This window comes from Cavenderia fasciculata, assembly GCF_000203815.1.
Source record: "Cavenderia fasciculata unplaced genomic scaffold Scf_Dfasci-G-b-143d02.r1-5, whole genome shotgun sequence".
Classification (NCBI taxonomy): domain Eukaryota; phylum Evosea; class Eumycetozoa; order Acytosteliales; family Cavenderiaceae; genus Cavenderia; species Cavenderia fasciculata.
Genome location: NW_004457713.1, coordinates 373,478 through 394,020, shown reverse-complemented (window position 1 = coordinate 394,020; position 20,543 = coordinate 373,478). Strand labels below are relative to the sequence as shown.

General features: G+C 33.0%; 10 protein-coding genes and 1 non-coding gene across 11 annotated transcripts; 8 read left to right on the top strand and 3 right to left on the bottom strand.

The window, feature by feature from the left end:
- Positions 1–168: 168 nt before the first annotated feature.
- DFA_02368 (uncharacterized protein) lies at positions 169–3,090 on the top strand (the record flags this gene model as incomplete). Its single annotated transcript, XM_004366697.1, has 4 exons — positions 169–240; positions 337–895; positions 942–1,389; positions 1,449–3,090. The coding sequence occupies 4 exons, from the start codon at positions 169–171 to the stop codon at positions 3,088–3,090; spliced, it is 2,721 nt and encodes a 906-aa protein (XP_004366754.1).
- Positions 3,091–3,553: 463 nt separating this feature from the next.
- On the top strand, positions 3,554–4,057 carry DFA_02367 (uncharacterized protein; the record flags this gene model as incomplete). Its single annotated transcript, XM_004366696.1, has 1 exon — positions 3,554–4,057. The coding sequence occupies one exon, from the start codon at positions 3,554–3,556 to the stop codon at positions 4,055–4,057; it is 504 nt and encodes a 167-aa protein (XP_004366753.1).
- Positions 4,058–4,774: 717 nt separating this feature from the next.
- Positions 4,775–10,035, top strand: DFA_02366 (uncharacterized protein; the record flags this gene model as incomplete). The annotated part of the gene is made up of 9 exons (XM_004366695.1): positions 4,775–4,940; positions 5,050–5,529; positions 5,800–5,911; positions 6,041–6,578; positions 6,937–6,994; positions 7,284–7,555; positions 7,667–7,965; positions 8,033–8,126; positions 8,272–10,035. The coding sequence occupies 9 exons, from the start codon at positions 4,775–4,777 to the stop codon at positions 10,033–10,035; spliced, it is 3,783 nt and encodes a 1,260-aa protein (XP_004366752.1).
- Positions 10,036–10,286: 251 nt separating this feature from the next.
- DFA_02365 (uncharacterized protein) lies at positions 10,287–10,987 on the top strand (the record flags this gene model as incomplete). The annotated part of the gene is made up of 2 exons (XM_004366694.1): positions 10,287–10,463; positions 10,538–10,987. The coding sequence occupies 2 exons, from the start codon at positions 10,287–10,289 to the stop codon at positions 10,985–10,987; spliced, it is 627 nt and encodes a 208-aa protein (XP_004366751.1).
- Positions 10,988–11,153: 166 nt separating this feature from the next.
- On the bottom strand, positions 11,154–13,650 carry cf45-1 (component of the counting factor complex; the record flags this gene model as incomplete). Its single annotated transcript, XM_004366693.1, has 5 exons — positions 11,154–11,959; positions 12,046–12,424; positions 12,516–12,565; positions 12,652–12,849; positions 13,617–13,650. 5 exons carry the CDS (start codon positions 13,648–13,650, stop codon positions 11,154–11,156), a joined length of 1,467 nt encoding a protein of 488 aa, XP_004366750.1.
- A 909-nt stretch (positions 13,651–14,559) lies between these two features.
- DFA_02363 (uncharacterized protein) lies at positions 14,560–15,603 on the top strand (the record flags this gene model as incomplete). The annotated part of the gene is made up of 1 exon (XM_004366692.1): positions 14,560–15,603. The coding sequence occupies one exon, from the start codon at positions 14,560–14,562 to the stop codon at positions 15,601–15,603; it is 1,044 nt and encodes a 347-aa protein (XP_004366749.1).
- Positions 15,604–15,943: 340 nt separating this feature from the next.
- On the top strand, positions 15,944–16,735 carry DFA_02362 (uncharacterized protein; the record flags this gene model as incomplete). The annotated part of the gene is made up of 3 exons (XM_004366691.1): positions 15,944–16,085; positions 16,186–16,439; positions 16,601–16,735. 3 exons carry the CDS (start codon positions 15,944–15,946, stop codon positions 16,733–16,735), a joined length of 531 nt encoding a protein of 176 aa, XP_004366748.1.
- Positions 16,736–16,836: 101 nt separating this feature from the next.
- On the top strand, positions 16,837–17,043 carry DFA_02361 (uncharacterized protein; the record flags this gene model as incomplete). Its single annotated transcript, XM_004366690.1, has 1 exon — positions 16,837–17,043. One exon carries the CDS (start codon positions 16,837–16,839, stop codon positions 17,041–17,043), a length of 207 nt encoding a protein of 68 aa, XP_004366747.1.
- A 67-nt stretch (positions 17,044–17,110) lies between these two features.
- On the bottom strand, positions 17,111–18,147 carry DFA_02359 (uncharacterized protein; the record flags this gene model as incomplete). Its single annotated transcript, XM_004366689.1, has 2 exons — positions 17,111–17,208; positions 18,078–18,147. 2 exons carry the CDS (start codon positions 18,145–18,147, stop codon positions 17,111–17,113), a joined length of 168 nt encoding a protein of 55 aa, XP_004366746.1.
- DFA_02360 lies at positions 17,485–17,566 on the bottom strand. The gene has a single exon. It is a non-coding gene; the product is annotated as a tRNA-Ser (tRNA).
- Positions 18,148–19,645: 1,498 nt separating the features above from the next.
- Positions 19,646–20,186, top strand: DFA_02358 (uncharacterized protein; the record flags this gene model as incomplete). Its single annotated transcript, XM_004366688.1, has 2 exons — positions 19,646–19,926; positions 20,000–20,186. The coding sequence occupies 2 exons, from the start codon at positions 19,646–19,648 to the stop codon at positions 20,184–20,186; spliced, it is 468 nt and encodes a 155-aa protein (XP_004366745.1).
- Between the last annotated feature and the right edge of the window lie 357 nt (positions 20,187–20,543).

Below are 20,543 nucleotides of genomic sequence, written 5' to 3'. Positions count from 1 at the left end.
TAGATTGGGAGAGACGTCGTGAAGAGTCTCCTCCTACAACACATAAAAAAAAAGAAAAAATAAAAGAATAAATAATATTTTTTATTATGTGAAGTAACAACTACACAACGATCGAAGAAATTTTAATTTTATTATTATTATTTTAAGTATGAATAAGAGAGATAAGATATGGAGAGAAGATATAAAGATAGATATATTCGAGAGATTATAAATAAACCTAGAATCATCTCATTCACTGCTGTAAGTTATTAAATGATAAATCTTTATAAGATTGATCTAATGAAAGAATATAGATATTTACTTTTAGTTTTATAATTTCTAAACTTTTGTTTAAAGATTAAAGGATGTGAAGATAGCAAGTGTAATCAAACAAATAAAGAACAACATGATAGAGTCATTAAAAGTGTATTATGTAATTTGGTATTGTTTAGAAAGATTATATTGGCAACAAAGAAAAAGAAAGATGTAGTGTATTACAAGTTTAATCAACTACCAGAAAAGATAGGTTGGTATCTTCGTTGTGGTTATATTAATCTATTAAAAGAAAGAATTGAAAGAGAAGAAAAAGAATTGTTACAATTCAATAAACAACAACAACAACAACAACAACAACAAAAACAACAAATAACAATCACCGACGATAATTCATCCTCTTCTTCTACAACTTTTTCTTCTTTAAATTTATTTACGATTAAAAAAGATTATTTATTTGAACATCATTTAAAATGGAATTTTAAAACAACTGAAGATATATGTTCATTTAATGGTCAAGATGAACAACACTTGGAGTTATTTAAATATCTGTTTGAAAAGAAACCTGAATGGTTTCTTAATCCTGATTGTCTCAAGATGGCAGCAAGTAAAGGGAATTTGGAGATATTTAAAATATTGTTTAGTAATACCGTTCCTATTCACACTTATTGATATAAATCAATGTATAGCAGCTGCAATTAAAGGAATACATCCAGATATGGCATTGCATCTATTGGAAATGAATCATTATCAATTCAATGTGACCAAACCAATCTTTTTGGGAGATGGTCTCTCTAAACTCAACCAATCAGATTTAATCAAATTCGCGAGACTGTTTGTCGATATTGTCAACGAGAATGATGGAATCTCAATGAACAATATTTTTATCTTTAACTCTTATTTCGACACTCTACTCTGGCCAACTGTGGATATGGACACTATCATTTATGCAGATGGTCACTTTAAATGTGACCTTTCTGCATTTGAATTTGTCATTGGACCATTACTCAGTACTGGTGGTGCACCCAAAGACATGGATCTCGATCAACACATTTACTTTATCAAACAAGTCTTGCTACGGTACATTGAACCAGATGAATATCATCAATTGGTTGATACTGCAAACATATTTGAAAAGTTTGTCGTTGATGAAGAAATGGATTGTGTCGAAAAGCCAAAGAATATAAAGGAACAAGAAGATCAAGATCAATTGATAAAGAACTAGACGATTATTATCATTACTCTGACAATATGGAGATCTCGAGTATGTACGGTCGCGATCCTTCTGATTATGACGATTATGACGATGATGATAACCAAGAACAAGAGGATCAACTCAATGACGATGATGATGAAAATGTCTACGAATTCGATCGATTTGTTCAATTATCAACCAAACAATCTCGATGGTATATGTTTTTGTTTAGTATGTTTGTACCAAACGAGGATCGTGATTGGAAACCATATCATATTTTCAAAGTACGTGTAAAGGGGGAAGAAAAGGCAGAGTTTATCAAAATGGTGTGCGAAAAGTTTGGATGGCAATTTATTATGAATTATGGTACATTGGAGTATGTTCGATTGGCACATTTATTGGGTTTGGTCGACCCAAATCAACCATTTTATCCAAAACATAAAGATATCAATCAAACTTTGGCAATCATGAAATATCTACACGACAATGGAATCAACCCATTTACAAGTAACTTTGTTAAAAGTTGCGGCAAGGGTGATGACAAGGCGATCGTCTTTTTACATCTAAATTACCCTTATCTTATCAATCAACAAGACACTATTAAATATATCACGGAATATGGTCACTATCATCTTACTAGTGTACTAGTTGTGCCTGAAGTAATTCAAAATGAAGATCCAATGGCCTCGCAACTACCTTGTGAAATCAAGGATAGCAGTAGTGGTGGTGGTGGTATCAATTCAACGTCTCTTGGTGTATTGATTAAATTGATTGGATTTTCTCTTTACTACTATTACGATGATCGTGTTGGTCAAGAGAGTTTTCAACTCTTACAACAGTATTACAATGATAGCGATATTAAAAGAGTGTCTGTTGAATCAACCTATCAACAACAATTAGAGATTTCAACTCGAAACAATCAAATTGAAATTGTCGACTGGCTACTCTTTAAACAAACAAAATTCAAACCAACCTCTTCAACACTTACCAACATTCTCTCTGAATCATACAATCGACAATCATGCAATCACCAATTCAAAGCACTTTACCAATTAATCAAACAGTATTATCGAGATCACAATGACCCAGGAAAACTATTAGAATTCAATTGGTCAACTTGGCGAGCAATAGCATCAAGAGGTGACACTAAAACATTTGATAGATTCATGACAAAACACAAACCTTTGGAAGACTTTAAAAGTTTAATCGATGAAGCCATCACTTCAAATCAACTAGCATTTATTCAACACTTATACACCCAATACGGGTTTAAACCCAATGCCAACTTTCTCACAACACTCATCCGCGACCGACCAATGATAATGAAATACTTTTTAGATTTGGCTCACCAAAACAATGATCAAGATGGTACACCTAAAATATGGATTGAAAGATGTTTTTTATTTAATAACTTGTCTTGTTTCAAAATGTTATTGGATCTCGATTATTTGGGGTCGTCAACCCTTCAATCGATCCTTGTTGACCGTTATAAACCAGTCACCTCTGGATCCAGAAGTTCAATTGGATATCTCAATCTATCACTGATCACCTATCTAGCTCATCATGGATATATTGCAATCGACGATAACCTATCAAATTATATTCCATTTGCAAATGAACTATTATTGGGAAAAGAAGAGTGACCTTTTTTCCAATAATCAAATAATTACCACACCAAAAATAAAAAATGGAAAACAACTTACTTGTATCAGCCAATATAGTTCCTATCAAACCAATATATGATATCGATGAATGTATTACTCTTGCAATTAAAGGAATGCATCCAGATATGGCTATGTATTTATTGGAAATGGTGATCTATACTTTAAACACAGCCAATCAGATTTAATCAAACTTGCTAGACTATTTGTAGATATTGTCGACAATAACAAGAATCCGAACTTTCCAACTTTGAATATTTATGTCCACAATTACTCTGTAGTGGTGCACCCAAAGACATGGATCTCTATCGACACATTGACTTTATCAAACAAGTATTGCAACTTTACATTGAACCAGATGAATATCAACACTTGGTCGATACTGCAAACATATTTGAAAAGTTGTTGACGAGGAATTGGATAGTGTGGAAAAGCCAAAAATAGTATGAATCAAGAAGAAGAAGAATATATGATAGATAAAGAAGAACTAGACGAATTTTACCATCACTCTGACAATATCGACAAATCTTATGACCAAGAAGACGATTTTGTTGATTTTCATGACATGGATGAAGACGATGAAGATGATATCGAAGAAAAGGTCTACTATTTCGATAGTCTTGCTCAACTATCAACCAAACAATCTCGTTGGGTCATGTTTTTTAGTATGTTTGTACCAAACGAGGATCACGATTGGAAACTACCTCATATTCAAAGTACGAGTCAAGAGGAAGAAAAGGCAGAGTTTATCAAATTGGTATGGAAAAAGTTTGGATGGGTATTCATCATGAACTATGGTACATTGGAGTATGTAAAGTTGGCACATTCGTTGCGTTTGGTTGACCCACAGGAGACATTTTATCCAAAACATAAAGATTGTAATCAAACAATAGCCATTATGAAACATCTACACAATACTGGAATACATTCATTCACAGATGACTTGTGAGAAATTGTGGCAGGAATGATGACAAGGCAATGGTTTTTCTACATCGATATTACCCTCATCTAATCAATGAAGAAGAAGTGATTAAATACATCAAGAAATATGGTCACTATCATCTTACAAGTATACTTTTTGTGAAAGAAGCAACTAACATATCACGACCACGACCACAATAATAGTTGGTAAAGACAAGACATCAAAATAAAAAATAACACGATTACAGTCTTCTGAAACATTCTAATACTGACTCCAAGTTCTTCACATATCTATTATAAGCTTAGTTAATATGTTTTCTTTTGTTTTGGTAAATCTTCTTTTGTTTTGGTACCTCTTTTTGTGTCTTCAAGTCTTGGCGGTTCCTTTTTAGATACTCGAGGATTACCTTCTTCTGACCACCTCTCTTTCTTTTAATTTTCCTCTGGGGAATTGATATACTCCTTCTTGTAGGTCTAAGGTTGCCTGGATTGGTCATTTTAAATATAGAAATGATTAATTCTTTATTAAATTAAAATCATGATGGTTGGCTGTTCAAAAAAAAAGGAGGGAAAGGCACGAAAAAAACATCGGGAAGTAAATTGATTTTCTTCCCTCCCATTCTTCATCAGTATGAAATTTTGACAAACAAACCACATAAAGATAATTACAGTATGAAGGAAGAGAGAGAGAGAGAGAGAGAGAGAGATAGAGAGAAATTACTAGTAGCAGATGGAGTTGAATGACATGAGTGATAAAGAACTCAAAAAGACAATGAAATCATTGTGTATTTTTTGGGATAAGGATCTTAATGTGTTTAAGCCAAAACAAGCACCTAGAAGATCAAAGATGATCGAAATGATTACACAAAGAAGAGATGATATTGAAACCTACCAAGAGAATATGAAGAATGGTTGGTATAATATATCATGATGATGTTTATAGTAGTAATAATATTGTTGTTGTTAACAAACTAACTCATTCTTTCTTTCTTTCTTTCTTTCTCTAACATGTGTTTTTAGATTTACTTTTAAACTATGCTAATATGACAGGTACTCATCTACCAATGTTAATTATCACCAATATTATTAGATATGCATGGGAGATGCATACAAAGACAGGTCGGTACAAGTATAGAGCGTGCAGACCATTTAAATACAACCTACTTGAAGGTCGGTACAGATGGCCATTGTCACTTGGGTTGGTATGCAAACAATTCTTTCATCTTGTCAAATCATCTCTGTTTAGTCGTATCATGATTGACCCAGAACCACTCAAACATACTGACGGACGATTTAAAGACAACCAAGCCAGAGCAGATTCATCGGATGAAGTGTCAAGACACCTTGATAACATTGCATGTGTCGCACAGCAAGCAACCGATGTTGCAGTACCGTCTTCTCTATTGATTGGTATTGCATTGGAGCCATCAATAGGTTCCATTCTGTTTTTTAGAGGTATTAGAAAGTTGCGTCTATTCTATATGACACATTGCTACGCTGGTATGTTTGAAAAGGTTCTTAGGTTGATGGTTAACCTTGAGTCACTCATACTTGAAACGTCAGACAGTCGATCGAAACTGTACCAACCGTCACTTAAGCACCTATCATTCTCGGATTGTCTTCCAAGGTATGTTGATCCAATGGTCATCGAACGCATCACCAACCCAATCCAAACACTACAAATGCCAGAGAATTACTATTATGACTTGTCGCCACTTTCAGATACTATCAAATCACACATTCAAAAGCTTCGTATTTCAGCTCTACCAGATGACCTTGCAACAAAATACACATCACTCTCGAAATTGCATGTGACTGGTGAATGTCGTATGACACTTGCAACTATGGTAAACAATGTAACTTATATAGCAGGTGAATTAACGTATGAACATCGTATCAAACGATGGTTTGGTGAAATTCTACCTCGATTCCCATCACTCACCACTCTCGAAGACTATTCACATAATCATTGTAAAGATACATGTCATGCATTTTGTAATAATTTATTAAGTTTAATCAATCAAGATATTACTATATTGAAACCCGAAAGCTACAATAATTATAATAATCATAAGTTTTATTTTAATAATAATGATAGTAATAATAACATAAATATTATTGACGATGGTAATGATGGTAATGATGGTGAAAGCGAAAGCGATAGTGATAGTGATAATAATAATAATAATAATCAAAATAGGAAAAAAAAATTATATTATATTAGATTTCCGGAACCTTATAGTAATAATAATAATGATACAGATGACGATGATGATAATAATAACGAAAACAATAATATAGATAGTAATAATATAGATAGCAAAAATAATAATAATAATAATCAAGATAAAGAAATTAAAAGTACTACTACTACTACTACTACTAGTCGACCAATAGGTATGGTGAAAGGAATCAAAACAATAATATTACGCACTTATTTCTACGAAAGACGTTACAACCATAAACATAATCTATCGCAAGCAGGTCTTTCCTACAAACCTACAAGCCAGCGATTCAAAATGGACGGTTCTAGAAACCAAGTCAAAACTGTATTCAAATATATTGCACAGACAGACTGACTGACAATAGAATAGGATCCTAATATTATAATAATAAATAAATAAATATATTAACTTTTCTCTTTTTTTTTTTTTAGTTTTCTAGAACTTGTTTCTTTAAACATAACTTTCATCTATACATATACAAATCACTGATGATGATCGAACAAACTAACGAATAATAGAATAGAATAGAATAGATATGAATAAAATGCAATCTAGTCAGCTACTACTTAAAAACATAACACCTATAAAGCTCTTACACATAAACAACAATGAAGAGATGAGAGATGGGGTACGGTTATCGCATTTCCCTTTTCACATGTAACCACTAATTTCTACTCTCTAGATCTGTCTTGTAATTTTTGAAGAGCATACAAATAACCGTGGATCTTATCTTAATTATGGCAAGTCTACAAACATCAAAAACGAGTCAGCATCGAAAATGTTCATTGAAAGAAAGATATTTTTTGCTTCAAATTTCCTTCTTTACAAAAAAAATACGAGCTATCTCCTTAAGGGCCGATACCATCACGTGAGCTGAAACTGCAGTTTCGACCTCTGTTTCTTGTTCTACAACCTAGTCATGTGATCATTGATTGTTTATAGAAGAGTAGTTTGTCGTATATATTTATATGTAAATAGTATAAAGTAGTAGTAGTAGAACGATGAAACAAATACTAGTTATATTGGTAGCAGCATTATTGTTGTCATGTCAATTTGAAAGAGTCATTTCATATTCTGGGTCAGGTGGATATACAGGTCAAGGATCTGGATCTGGATCATCAGGATCATCATCGGGAGGAAATAGTGGAACATCAGGTTGTATCACATATACTGGTGGATACATGAGTTGTGACGATGCTAGTTATTCTTTAGAGAGTAGTGAATCTGCTCCAACCTATGACTCTTCTGATGCAATTCTAGATCCTGCTGATTTCTTGATTGGTGTCGCTGCTGGTGTTATTGTATGTATCGGCCGATAATTTAATATAATAGATATTATAGATAGATAGATAAATAATATCTTAAAATCTTGTTTTTTTCTAAATATCTCTAACATTTATCTCTCTCTATAGGATCAAGTTGTAAACAAAACGGTTGAATCATGTTTTAATGATTTAGATGCAACTATTTCAAAGTTTAAGAGTGGATTAACATTGATTGACCAAGGGTTTAGTCAAAATAAAGTAAAGGACATTGAAGGTGGTATCGCCGATTTCGTACTTGGTGTCAACGACGTAAAGAATGCCTACAAAGCATGTAACGTAGTATCGGTGTACAAGAGTATCGAAGGTATCATTGCACTATTTGGTGAAGGTTGGGTCGGTGCTTTTGAATTAATTGTCAAAGAAGGAATTAAGATTGTTCATAACAAGTATGTCGACAGTTAATAATAACAAAAAATCAAACTAACACTTTTCATTATTTATTCTTTATAATAGGGTCGAACTCAATAATCTATTTCAAAATGCTATTGCCTATTGGAAAGAAGAATCATACTATCATGCTGGTTTCTATGTTGGTAGAGTTATTGGTGTATTGGCCGATTAAATAATGAATGAAAAACAAACTTTTAAAACAGAATCATATATAAACAAACGTATACGCATGCATTGATTGATCGATCGATCTAGCTCTCATTTTTAGAAGAATTGTATTTTGAACCGAGTGCACTTTATAGGGACTGATTCCTGATCTCATTCAATCCGTCGCCAAGTTTGTCATCGACAAAGAACAAGAAAGTGATGCCAAGATAGTGCCAATGGATAGAGACGACCAATATTTTGATCAAGATGACCAAGACGAACCAGACAACATTATCAAATACTTTGATACTCTTTATCACCTATCAACCAAACAATCTCGTTGGTTTATTTTCATGTATACTTTGTATTTCGATAGTGATGAAGCAGAATCAACTGGTGCTCAAAACAAATCACCACCAGACATACCTCACATTTTCAAAGTACGAGTCAAGGAAGATCAAATGGTAGAGTTTGTTGAAATGTTACATAAAACATTTGGATGGGATTTTATAATGAACTTTGGTAAATTACAACATGTTCAAGTGGCACATTCATTGGGATTGGTAGACACTGCTGACCCCGAGATTACCTTTAGTCCAACTCATAAAGACCCGTCAGATTCCATGGCCATTGCTCAATTCCTCCATGACAATAACATCCATCCATTTCAATTGGATAGAATGAAATGTTACGATCCAGACAACCACGTCATTTTCCCGTTCCTCTTTAAACACTATCCCCATTTATTCACTGAAAATAGTAATCGCGTTATTCTCAATTTTATGACAAATTTCGATCAATATCATCTTGCTCATATGCTCACCGTCCCCTCCCCTCCTCCTCCTCCACCAGAAGAACAACCATTTCAACCAGTTCAACCAGTTACAACAACCATTCAACAACAACTATTTCTTCGTCGTCAAAGTTATTATATTCGAGATGGTACAGGTATCAATGCCAGTCATATTGACATATTCCTAAAGTTCCCCTCCATCACCTACTATTACAACAAACAAGCCGGTCGAGAGGGTTTTGAATTAATGAAAAAATACTACGAGGAATGTGAAATGAATGATAGTACCATTTCACTCTACAAAGATCAACTACGAATCTCTAGTGAAGGCAATCAAATCGAGATTGTCAACTATCTATTAAACCAACAAAAGAAATTCAAACCAGACTCTGAAACACTTGTCAACAGTCTTTCGGCAGCTCATAATGGTCAATTCAAACAACTATACAAATTAATTAAAAAGTATATTAAACAAGAAAAGGAAAAGGAAAAGGAAAAGGATGAGGAGAATACACGAGTATTATTACAATTCAACATGTCAACTTGGAGAGAAATTGGATCAAGAGGTGATATTAAAATGTTTGATAAATTTATGGCCAAACATAAACCATTGGAAAAGTTTGAACATCTTGTTAGTGAAGCCATCACTTTTAATCAACTAGCATTTATTCAACACGTTGCCAACAAATACCCACAATCGATGGATCCAATTCGTGACAATTGGATCTCTGCCACTGCTTCAAGTAATCAGATATCAATGTTGAAATTCTTTTTAGATCTAGAGTATCAATTGAATGACCCTGAATCTATTAAAGAATGCATTCAAACAGCTCTACACGCCAAAACAAATGGTAGTCAATTACTTAAAATGATTTTAGATCTAGATTATTTTGACTCCTCTCCCCAAATGCTTGTCAAAGAAGTATTTCCTCTTTTAACTCAACCTAAAAGTTTACCACTTATCACCTATCTCGTTCATCATGGGTATATCAACAATGACACTCAACTAGATTCAAAAACTCCTATTCCATTTTTAAAAGAATTATTAGATAAAAAAAGAAAAGATTTTGATAATATTAATAATAATAATAATATTGAAATGGAAAAGAAATCAAAATTAATATAAAATCAAATGATTATTTAATAAAATACTCTTTCTATTATCTATAATAATAGAAAGAGTCTTATCTTGTAGCTCGGAATTTTAATACAAGTATTTTTTTCTTTTAGCAAAATGACTCACTAGTTTTGTGACGTGACGAAGCATTCAGTATAAATGTAATAATGTCATTTTACCCAGTGATCATGCATTAGTTATTTAAACATCATATGATGTAGATTCATTTCAACAATTTTAATTAGACTTTAAAAAGAATAATGAAAAAAGAGATAGTATTAATAGTAGTATTTTTAATGATCGGTACATTCGCGTTGGCATGTCAATGTGAATCTGACGTCCCTCCACAAGAGCCTCTTGCTCAATTCGAACCTTTCTTCAAAGTAGGTGATTTCTTGGCTGGTGATTTCTTATCTGGTATTGTATCTGGTATCACTGTAAGTGTTGTTTAAATAATATATTCAAATATTGGTTCAAACTATTTAAATTTAATTAAAATATTATAATATAGGATCAAATAGTAGAAAATACACCAATTGATACATGTTTTAATGAATTTGGTTTGAATGCGTCATTTACTGAACAACTTGGTAGAGGATTACAACTGATTGAAAGTGGATTGGCTAATAAACAAATCAAAGATATTGAGAGTGGTCTCTATCAATTTGTAACCAGTATAAATTCTATCAAGGCTCCCCTTAGTGCATGCAATCAAACCACTGTATTCACCGTTATCGACAGTCTCTCTCAATTCCACGGTCAAGATTGGAGCAATGTATTTAATATTATCACCAAGAAATGTGACATTGAAATAGTCTATACCAATTTCCACTATCAACATGAAATCACTAGATGGTTTGATAATGCAATCTCTGCCTGGAATGGACGTTCATTCAATTTGTCTGGTTTCTATATTGGTAGAATTGTTGATCTAGCTTACACTAACAGTTTAATGAAATAATCAATAATAAATAATAAAACATTAATAAATTTGTTTATTGATTCATACATTTTGTACGACACGTAATGTAGTTTCATAAATGATAAGTTTAATATTAATATTTTATCAACAACAAGCGCTACATTGATTGATAATTAATAATAAGGTGCACCTTATTGGTATTGGTTTATATAACCGATATTTTTGTTTTAGTGGAAGGGAATAGTATAATATTATAATCATCAGCTGAATCAGAGCTGGAAGAACCTGAGCTAGATCCCGAACCAGAACCCGAACCAGATCCAGATCCAGAGGTGGTTGCAGATGTTGCACCCGAGGAACCAGAGGCAGAGGTTGAGCCAGTAGCTGGTGTTGGGCAGCCAGATGTCGAGGAGTCTGAGGAGTTATCAGAGTTGGACGAGTCAGAGGCAGAACCAGATCCAGTAGATGAGGTCGAGTTGGATGAACTTGAGCCTGATCCTGAGCCAGATGAGGTCGAGTTGGATGACGAACCTGATCCTGAGCCAGAGCCTGACCCAGAGGTTGTTGCAGATGTTGCTCCCGAGGAACCAGAGGCAGACGTTGAGCCAGTAGCTGGAGTTGGACAACCAGAGGTCGAGAATCCAGTGGTGGCAAATGCTGAGCCAGAGTTGGATGATCCTGATCCAGAGCCAGATGAGGTCGAGTTGGATGACGAACCTGATCCCGAACCTGAGCTGGAACCCGATCCTGATCCTGAGCCAGATGTGGCAGAGGTAGAGTTGCCAGAGGATGAGGATCCTGATCCTGAGCCAGAGCCCGATCCTGATGATCCCGAGCCAGATGTGGCTGAAGTGGAGGTAGAGTTACCAGAGGATGATAAACCTGAACCTGAACCTGAACCTGAGCCAGAGCCCGATCCAGATATCGAGCCACTAGTAGTACCGGTGGTGGTGGTATTGGATTCATCAAAATAGTTTAAATCAACAATGACGCCACATTGGTCAGAGTTACCTAATTGTTTTAAAAATCATATAATATAATAATATTAGATATCATATGATCTCATCATGTGATGATGATGATATACGTATACATACCAAAGTATTGCTTCATTTGTGGGTTTGACCAGCCTCCATATTTATAGTAGGAAGTGTCACTGAAAGAAGGGTTGTTATCATAGTGAGCATACCATTGTGGGTAGGCAGATAATTGGTCCAATGTACCGACGGTTTGACTCCATTCACTGAGGGAAGAATAGACACCGACATTAACACCGAATGATGCAGCAGCTTGAACGGCTTGGACAACAAATTGAGCATTGGAAGAGGTACTGCTTCCCCAACATCCTTGACATTGTTCAACATCGATCCAAAGCGTACCAAAGTAGACACCATTAGACCTGCAATAAGAAACCAAAGTCTTGATAGCTGTTGATACTGGATTATTTCCAGTACATTGACTGCAAAAAAAGGCATACTTTAAAAATATTAAATTGTAAATTAAATAAAATAAGATAATGAATTAATATGCATTATAGATTAAGTTTGTTATTATTCAAAACACTTACAATATCAACAGATAAACCAGCAGCAGTGGCACTATTATATGCAGATGCCACTATAATTATAAATAAGTTCAAAAAAAAAATAGTTAGTTGATTGATTGATTGATTGATACTTAGCATTTATTATGATACTACATACAATCATTATTTAAACCATAACCTCCAGACCAAGCTTGAATGATGATCTTTTGATTTTGTTCTGCAAAACAGCTGTATTGTGATGGCGCGATATAACCAGCTGTATCAGCATCTACATCGATAGCGTTACCAGCATTGACAACCGATGAGATTGAAAGTGCTACAACTAGAGCAAAGATAATAACCTTGATCATTAAAACTATAGATTTAATTTAATTTATCTCTATTTTGATAATTGATATCAATAAAAGAAACAAGACCTTTGAGAAACATTAAGTAGTTTTCATTGGTACCAAAAGAGGATTGATCATCCATCTGACTTTGATTACGACGACATGTTATATATATCTATCATATTAAATAATAGACTTTAGTTAAAATGGAAAAAACTTGGTTACCACTCGATTTGATGTGTTCGAAAAGAATTTTCGCTCTTTTACGATACTCTAAAGTATATTCCAAAGCTTATTCCTTGTTAATTTCAAGAATGATATGATACTATAGATCGTTAAATATCATTAAACAAATAATAATTAAATTGAATTGTATGTTTATGTTCGATATTCAATATTTTCGTTTATTTGTGGATATTAGTAGTGGAAGTGAAGAGGTAGGTAGGGTGGTTGTGGCTGTAGTTGAAGCTATATATATATACATCATTTAATTAATTAATTAATTGTTTTTTTTGGTTCTACCTCTATTACACCTGTCAAATGAGAGATAGAACTTCACACCACCTTTTTTTTTTTTATTAATTAAATTTACAAAGAGCGTACTATCCTACTATCTATGATCATCTAAGATTTGTAGATTTGTAATCTAAAGTGTAGGAGATAGTATCTTAAGAAGAGAGAGAATCAATAACGCGAAAATAATCTCAAAGACAATGAGTGAAAAGGAAGAATAGAAGAATAGAATAGCAGTTATTCAAATAACACACATCATACAACCAACTGACTAACTAACCAACCATAGAACTAATAATAGCAGTACTTTGCATAATAATAATAATAATAATATCATAATCATGATTAATTGAATCAGTGACGGTAGGAGGAAGTAGTCACAAGTCAAGATCAAAGAGGAAGAGGAAGCAGGAAGCAGGAAGAGGATGATTTTCATAAAACAAGTGTCTTGCTCAGTTAGCTGGGCTTGTTCTCCTCTCTAGTTCTTGGTCATCGGTGATGACAAATGGTTCTAGATCAAAGAAGTGAACCGATCGTTTGAATCACCCCCCACCCACTACACAATGAAAGTGAGCGAATAATAACTACACCAAACCCAAAATACAAGATTCACACACACACACTAACAGCACACTGTTTTCTTAACACACACGAAAGCCAACCATACTACTCTACTCTTTCCTCTTTCTCTTCCTCCTGTCTCTTTTTGTGTGAATGAAGAGTAAATCTCCTCTCTTCTATGCCATATGGTACATAGCTAGCTAAAAATACGATTGACATAGGGAGAGTGAGCACCCAGGTACAAGGTTTTCGCGAACAACCAACAATAACAGAGGAGGGCAGTACAACAACAACAAATCTTCCGATTGTAAAACCATGCGCGCCTGCGGGTACAATCAATCAATCGCATCACAATTACCAACAACACATTGGTGACGTCAGTTGAGAAGAAGAAGAAAATTGTAACCCAAACCAAAAGCTATCAACAATACCCAAACACTCTACTATAAATAATGGAAATTTTCAATTAATTGATTTCATTGTAACAATAATCAACTCAAACAACAACTAAACAACAAACAAACAAATACAAAACAAAAAGTATTGTATTTATTTTTGTATCATTATATTTTTTTTTCTGTAATATTACCCAACCTGTACTATTAAATCTCCATCTTCCTCCTTCTTTAATAATAATATATATTATAATCCTCTTTAAAAAAATGATGATGAAATCTTTAATATTATTAATTGTAATTTTAATAGCTTTAATTGAAGCTCAACCAATACCATATCCAAAGGTATCGGATTCATTTTTGGGTGCCAATGACACTGGTGTTTCACTTTTCCCATCATATCTTGGATTAAAGATACATATTCGTTGTTATGCCAATGTAACATCTGCCAATAGAAAGGGACCTATTGCCTTGTTTGACTCGGGTCTTCCATTCTTTTCGACTGCTTGGGTGTCTGTCATTCCATCGGTCTTGGAAAACATGCCAGCTTGGAACATTAGCAAAGCTTGCTTTATTGACCGTTACGGATATGGCTGGAGTGACTCTTCCAAATACCCAATCACCACTCAAGACTATGTCATGCGTCTCCGTGGGTCACTCCAAGTAGCCGGTTTGACTGGAAAGTATGTCCTCGTCGGTTGGTCATGGGGATCGATCTTTGTTCAAACCTACTCACTCACCTATCCCAAGGATGTAGTCGGTATTATGACAGTCGATGGAACTGACTCGAAATGGGGATTCATCTCGTCCAATCAACAAGCCGTTATCACCTACACTGACATTATCAGAGGTTACATTAGTCTCAATAATGTAGGCTCGCTCGAGTCGTTGGCCAGAGCCGACGAAATTTCACATGCTTTTGGATGGTTCCCAAGTGCCTTGGTCTCGACTGGTTTCACCGAATGTTCCATCGACGCCACGCAAGACATCTTTTTGAATAACAAGTTCCTCAAGGCTGCCATCCAAGAGTACAACATTATGGTCGTATCTTCGGTCATGCTCAACTTTACCTATGCTCTCAAAGGTACAACTCTCAAGGACTTGCCATATGTCAACCTCTTTGCCAGTCATGACCAAGACTGGACCAATCGTCAAACCTACATGGCTTCGCTCTCGTCCAATTCCATGACCCTTCCAGTTGTTCCAATCGATCATTTTGTACCACTCACAAATCCAGATGTTATCATTTCTGGTCTTGCTGCTCTATCTAATAAGATCTCTACCAATCCCGCTAAAATTTGGGGTCGTTAAACAAACAAAAAAAAAGAAAACACAAAATAATAATCATTTATTATTATACCCTGTAATAACAACAATAATAACAATAATAATATATCCCTGTACTTTAAAAATAATAATAACCAAACCGTATTTATATCTATTTTTAATTATTTCAAAAAGAAATAAATTAAATAAACAAAAAAAAAAAACAATAGTAAAAAAATTACTGTGTTTCCTGAACAAAAAAAAAACAAAAGTGTTGTTGTGTGTTTGTCTTCAATCGTAAACAATTATACTATATCTCGGTCAGATGATGATTATTGCACAATATATATGTACCGATCATGAATAGACAGAATGATATAAAAGAATGTCATATATTCATTCTAATATCATCAAATCAACAATCAAGTTTAACTATTACAACTATTTTTATTTCAATATGTTTAAATCATCAATTGCAGCTTTTTCTATTATTTTATTTGTATTTACAGTTGTTACAAATGCTGGAAGTATGTATATATTATTTTAAATATTTTAAAAAATCATATTTAATTACTAAATACCTCCCTACTCTTTCTTTCTTTCTTTTTGTTGTTTTCAACTATATAGTTACTAGTGTAATTCAAAATGGTAAACAATTAACAATCAATTATCAACCAATGACATTGATACTATTTGAAGAAGAGCTTATTTTCAATGGAATGGATGTTAGTATCATACCATATTGCAAGGCTTTGTATGGTTGGACTCCACTCGTTTGTAATTTACCAAATGTACCAGCTTGTGATTCCATTCGTATCTATGGTGCTACTGGTATCGGTGGTTCAAACATTGAAATGGTTGCCAATTTTAATTGTACCATTGTAAATTAAAAAACAAAATCAAAAAAAGTATTTTTTATCTATCCATCATAAATAACTATCTATCCATTAGTCACATCATATCAATCGATATATATTTACATTCTATTTAATTATCATAATTTAAAAATAAATAGAATTTATTTATTATTTATTTTTTCAAGCGAAAAACGACCGACCCATTTTCGTTACATTCATTCATTCTATTCCAACTATCAGTAGTCTATCACTTTTTGTTTGTTGGCCCTACTTTTAGAATCCTTGGTTTCGAGGATGCTCGCAAACCCTCTCATATATGAGAAGATTAATATTATTATATTATAAGCAACATACTATAAAATAATGATCCGGTTTTGAAACTGATCATTAAACAAATATCAACAAAAAAAAAGATACAAATATGAAATCAACTTTAATCATTTTATCTATACTATTTATTTCAACTTTATTCCTTGGAGGTGTCATTTCAGAGAAATGTAATACCTCACTCTTTTATCAAATTCAACATGTTCATTACCAACTACAGCTTGTTCAGAATCATTGGATTGTTTATACTCTCAATTCTGTAATACTACCACATCCACATGTCAAAATCGTTGTACAGTAGGTCAAACTTGTAGTCCAATGTCCCACTGAAATCGGCCAAGGTACTTGTTTTGCCACCTCGACCCAAATTAACAGCACCACTCTTCAATGTGGTCAAGCATACAAATCACTATTCTCTTGTCTTGTTCAAGTGCTACTGGTTCACCCAAATCCTGTGCTTTCACATCTATTATTTTTATAAAATATATATATATATTTAATCATTAAATTTATCAATAAACCAAAGAGGTAAAATCATCTTTTTAAAAAGAAAATAATCCATGGAAATGACAAAAAAAACCTTTTCTGGGCCGACTTGAAAAAAACAATCAACTTTTTCTTTTGAAAGGTTTTTCCTATGAGGATTCAACGGAAATCAATGAAACTTGGCTAGAAATGTAGCCACCGAATAATCCATGGAAATGACAAAAAAACCATTTTCTGGGAAAACAAAAGGTTTTTTCGACATCTGCAGGGTTCGAACCTGCGCCTCCGAAGAGAATTGATTTCTAGTCAATCGGCTTAGACCACTCACCCAAGATGCCTTGGTTGAAAGTTTTTTGGGCATAGACCTTTTATAGGAAATTAATTTTTATCTTTTTGCATACTATTCTCAAAACACTAAAACAAGTTTTTTTGGACCTTTTAAAGCGTTTCAAAGCTCTAAACTTCTCCAACCTCTCGTCATTACCATGCATGAACGCTGTCACTTGAATGATAGACTCTTACACTCCCAATCTGCAACAAGGGGCAATTGGTTGCACTCGAGCTTAAAGAGTTCTACTCGACCACCATGATTGACACCGACCTAAATTTAGTAAATGATCAACCCATACCTTTTTTGTTGACATCAATTGGTGAAGTGGGACCATAAATAATTGCAATCGTTTTCTATGATATAATACATACTTTTTTTTGTTTTTTTTTTTTTTTTGAACAAACATTCCTTGATAACCAATTACTTTATTTAATATTGACTCTATCAAAACAAGTCAATAAAATAAATAAAGTAATTGGTAATGTAGAGGCCACTATTGATTCCATTTTCATCATTACTATTTTGAGTTGTACCACTTTCAGTCGACATCGTATGATTTTGATTTACATTGTTGATTCCATTTCCCATGATATCTCTCACTAGTATACAACTCTCCCTGCAATTTAATTTCGTTATATTTAATTTTTCTTTCTTTTTCGTTTAGAAATGAATTACTTTAAATAATTTCCATTCCAAGATTCAATGATACATTGTGCGTATAAATAAAATCCAAATATTTCATTTCATCATCTATTACAAAAAAATCAATAAATTGATAATTATCAATTATTATTATATTACATATTTAAACTTCATTATTATTATTATTATTATACTTACAATTTAATATACTGTAGTAGCCTCCCAAAGGTGGGTCGATAATAGGCACGCCAACATGAGTATTGACAATTTCTTGTTGATCTACATTGTCTTGTTGTAGTTGATTGGTGTAGTCAGTATTGGTGTTGTCAACTTGATTTGGAATATAAGCTTCCCAAGAAATAAAAAAGGAAAGAGGTGTATTTTCTCTCAATATTAATATTGTTTTCGTACCATTGAATATATTATATTATATGTTCTTCTGATAGGATGAGATGGATATATCCAAACCATATTACATTATCTTTGCCTATTGTCCAAAATCACTGGTTGGTGGATACCTTTTCATTTTCAAATTCAACAGTATGATGCTTACATCTCCCTGAACCAATATATTTGAAAGATCTTTGTCATAGATGGTTGTGAATAATTATTATTGTTTCATTTCTCTATAGGTATTTTTAATATTGTTGCATTTTCTAACATATTTACTTTAACAATTGTTCTATCACTTTTTATTGCTAGTGCTATGTATGTTTATTCACACCCACACAACTACTCTACATAACCATAGCATCTATCGATAATAAACAGTTTGGATAGTAACACTAGTGGGGAACGATCTATTATTATCTCTTTTGTGTTATTCTCTACAGTATCTTATCTCTATTAAATAAATCATTAATTATGTATTGTATGTATGTTGAATGTTTAAACTTCAATCAAAGATCGTGAAATAAAAAAAGAAATTAAAAAAAATGTCTAAGTGTCTCTGTCACCATTAAAGGGTACTGATAATAATATATATATTCCAAATACAAAAAGGAGAGGACAATCGATTCAATACGATATACAAATTTGGTTATTATTATAGCCAATCTATCCATTGGTGTCACCTTCTGTGTTGAACTACAAAGGTTTAAAAATTGGAGAAAAGAAGATACAACAAGAGGATGGATAGATAGATTGATAGATATAAAATCAAAATAATAATATCTCCCCTCTTCAAGTGGTCAATCAAGAAATTCGAAAAAGATAGATAGATTTATGGTGGTGGTGGTGGGGTGGGTTATGAATAGTAGTCAATTTTGATGGTATATATCATTGAAAGTCATTGAAATTACTGGACTCCCATTCCCTCCAAACAACATTAAGAAGAAAGAAAATGGATAGAATCAAATAATTGTTTAATCTAAATAATAATTAAAATATTAACAATAATTAATTTTCAAACAACTCAAAGAAAGAAAGAAAGAAAGAAAAGGAAATGACAAGTTTAAATAATTCAATTAATGATATTGATCATCATGATGGAGCGACACCAAAAACACAACCAATCAAATATGAAAAACCAGCAGCTCATCCAATTCAAGTAGCTCATCAAGGTCCATACATCCAACCTCCTCCACCACCAATGATGGACCAACAATTTGATAATAATTTCCTATACCAACAATTCAAACTACTAGAAGCAAGCAAGATTGTAAGAACTGAACAAAAATCAAAAATAGATAAAAAAAATGCAATCCTAATGTTTTGTTTTGGATGGTAAGAATACAAACAAATATATCTATCTATCTATATATCTATATCAATAATTAATTTTAATTATCTTTTATAGGATATTTTTCCCATTGTGGGTTGGTGGGTTCGCATTTCTACGTTCACCATCCAAAGTAGCTCGTGATTTGGGTATTTCTGCATTAGTCTTTTTCGCATGCATTTCAATTGCAGTGATCATTGGTGTATTCGTTAATTTTGATCATTTTATCAGTGGTAACAATTTAAATGGTCTCAGTTACACATAAATAAATAAATTGATAGACTCTATAACAATTCATCATCTTTTTTCAAAATAACAATAAAATAAATATTATTAATATGTATCATGATCCCTCAAAACATATACTAATATACTTAATGCTATTGACATTGCAATGTTGGATTGTACGTCGACGATCACTATTTTGGTGGTGGGGTAGTGGGATGATGGATGGATGGGGTGATAATATTATGATTAATATAGATTTTTCATTCATTCTACATCCGACTTTCATAACCATTTATATACATTCGCAGACAACCAGGGTTAAAATAATATTATGTATCTCAAACCAAACCAAGAGTAGATTGATTCATATTGATCATCAATGAATGGGGTGGTG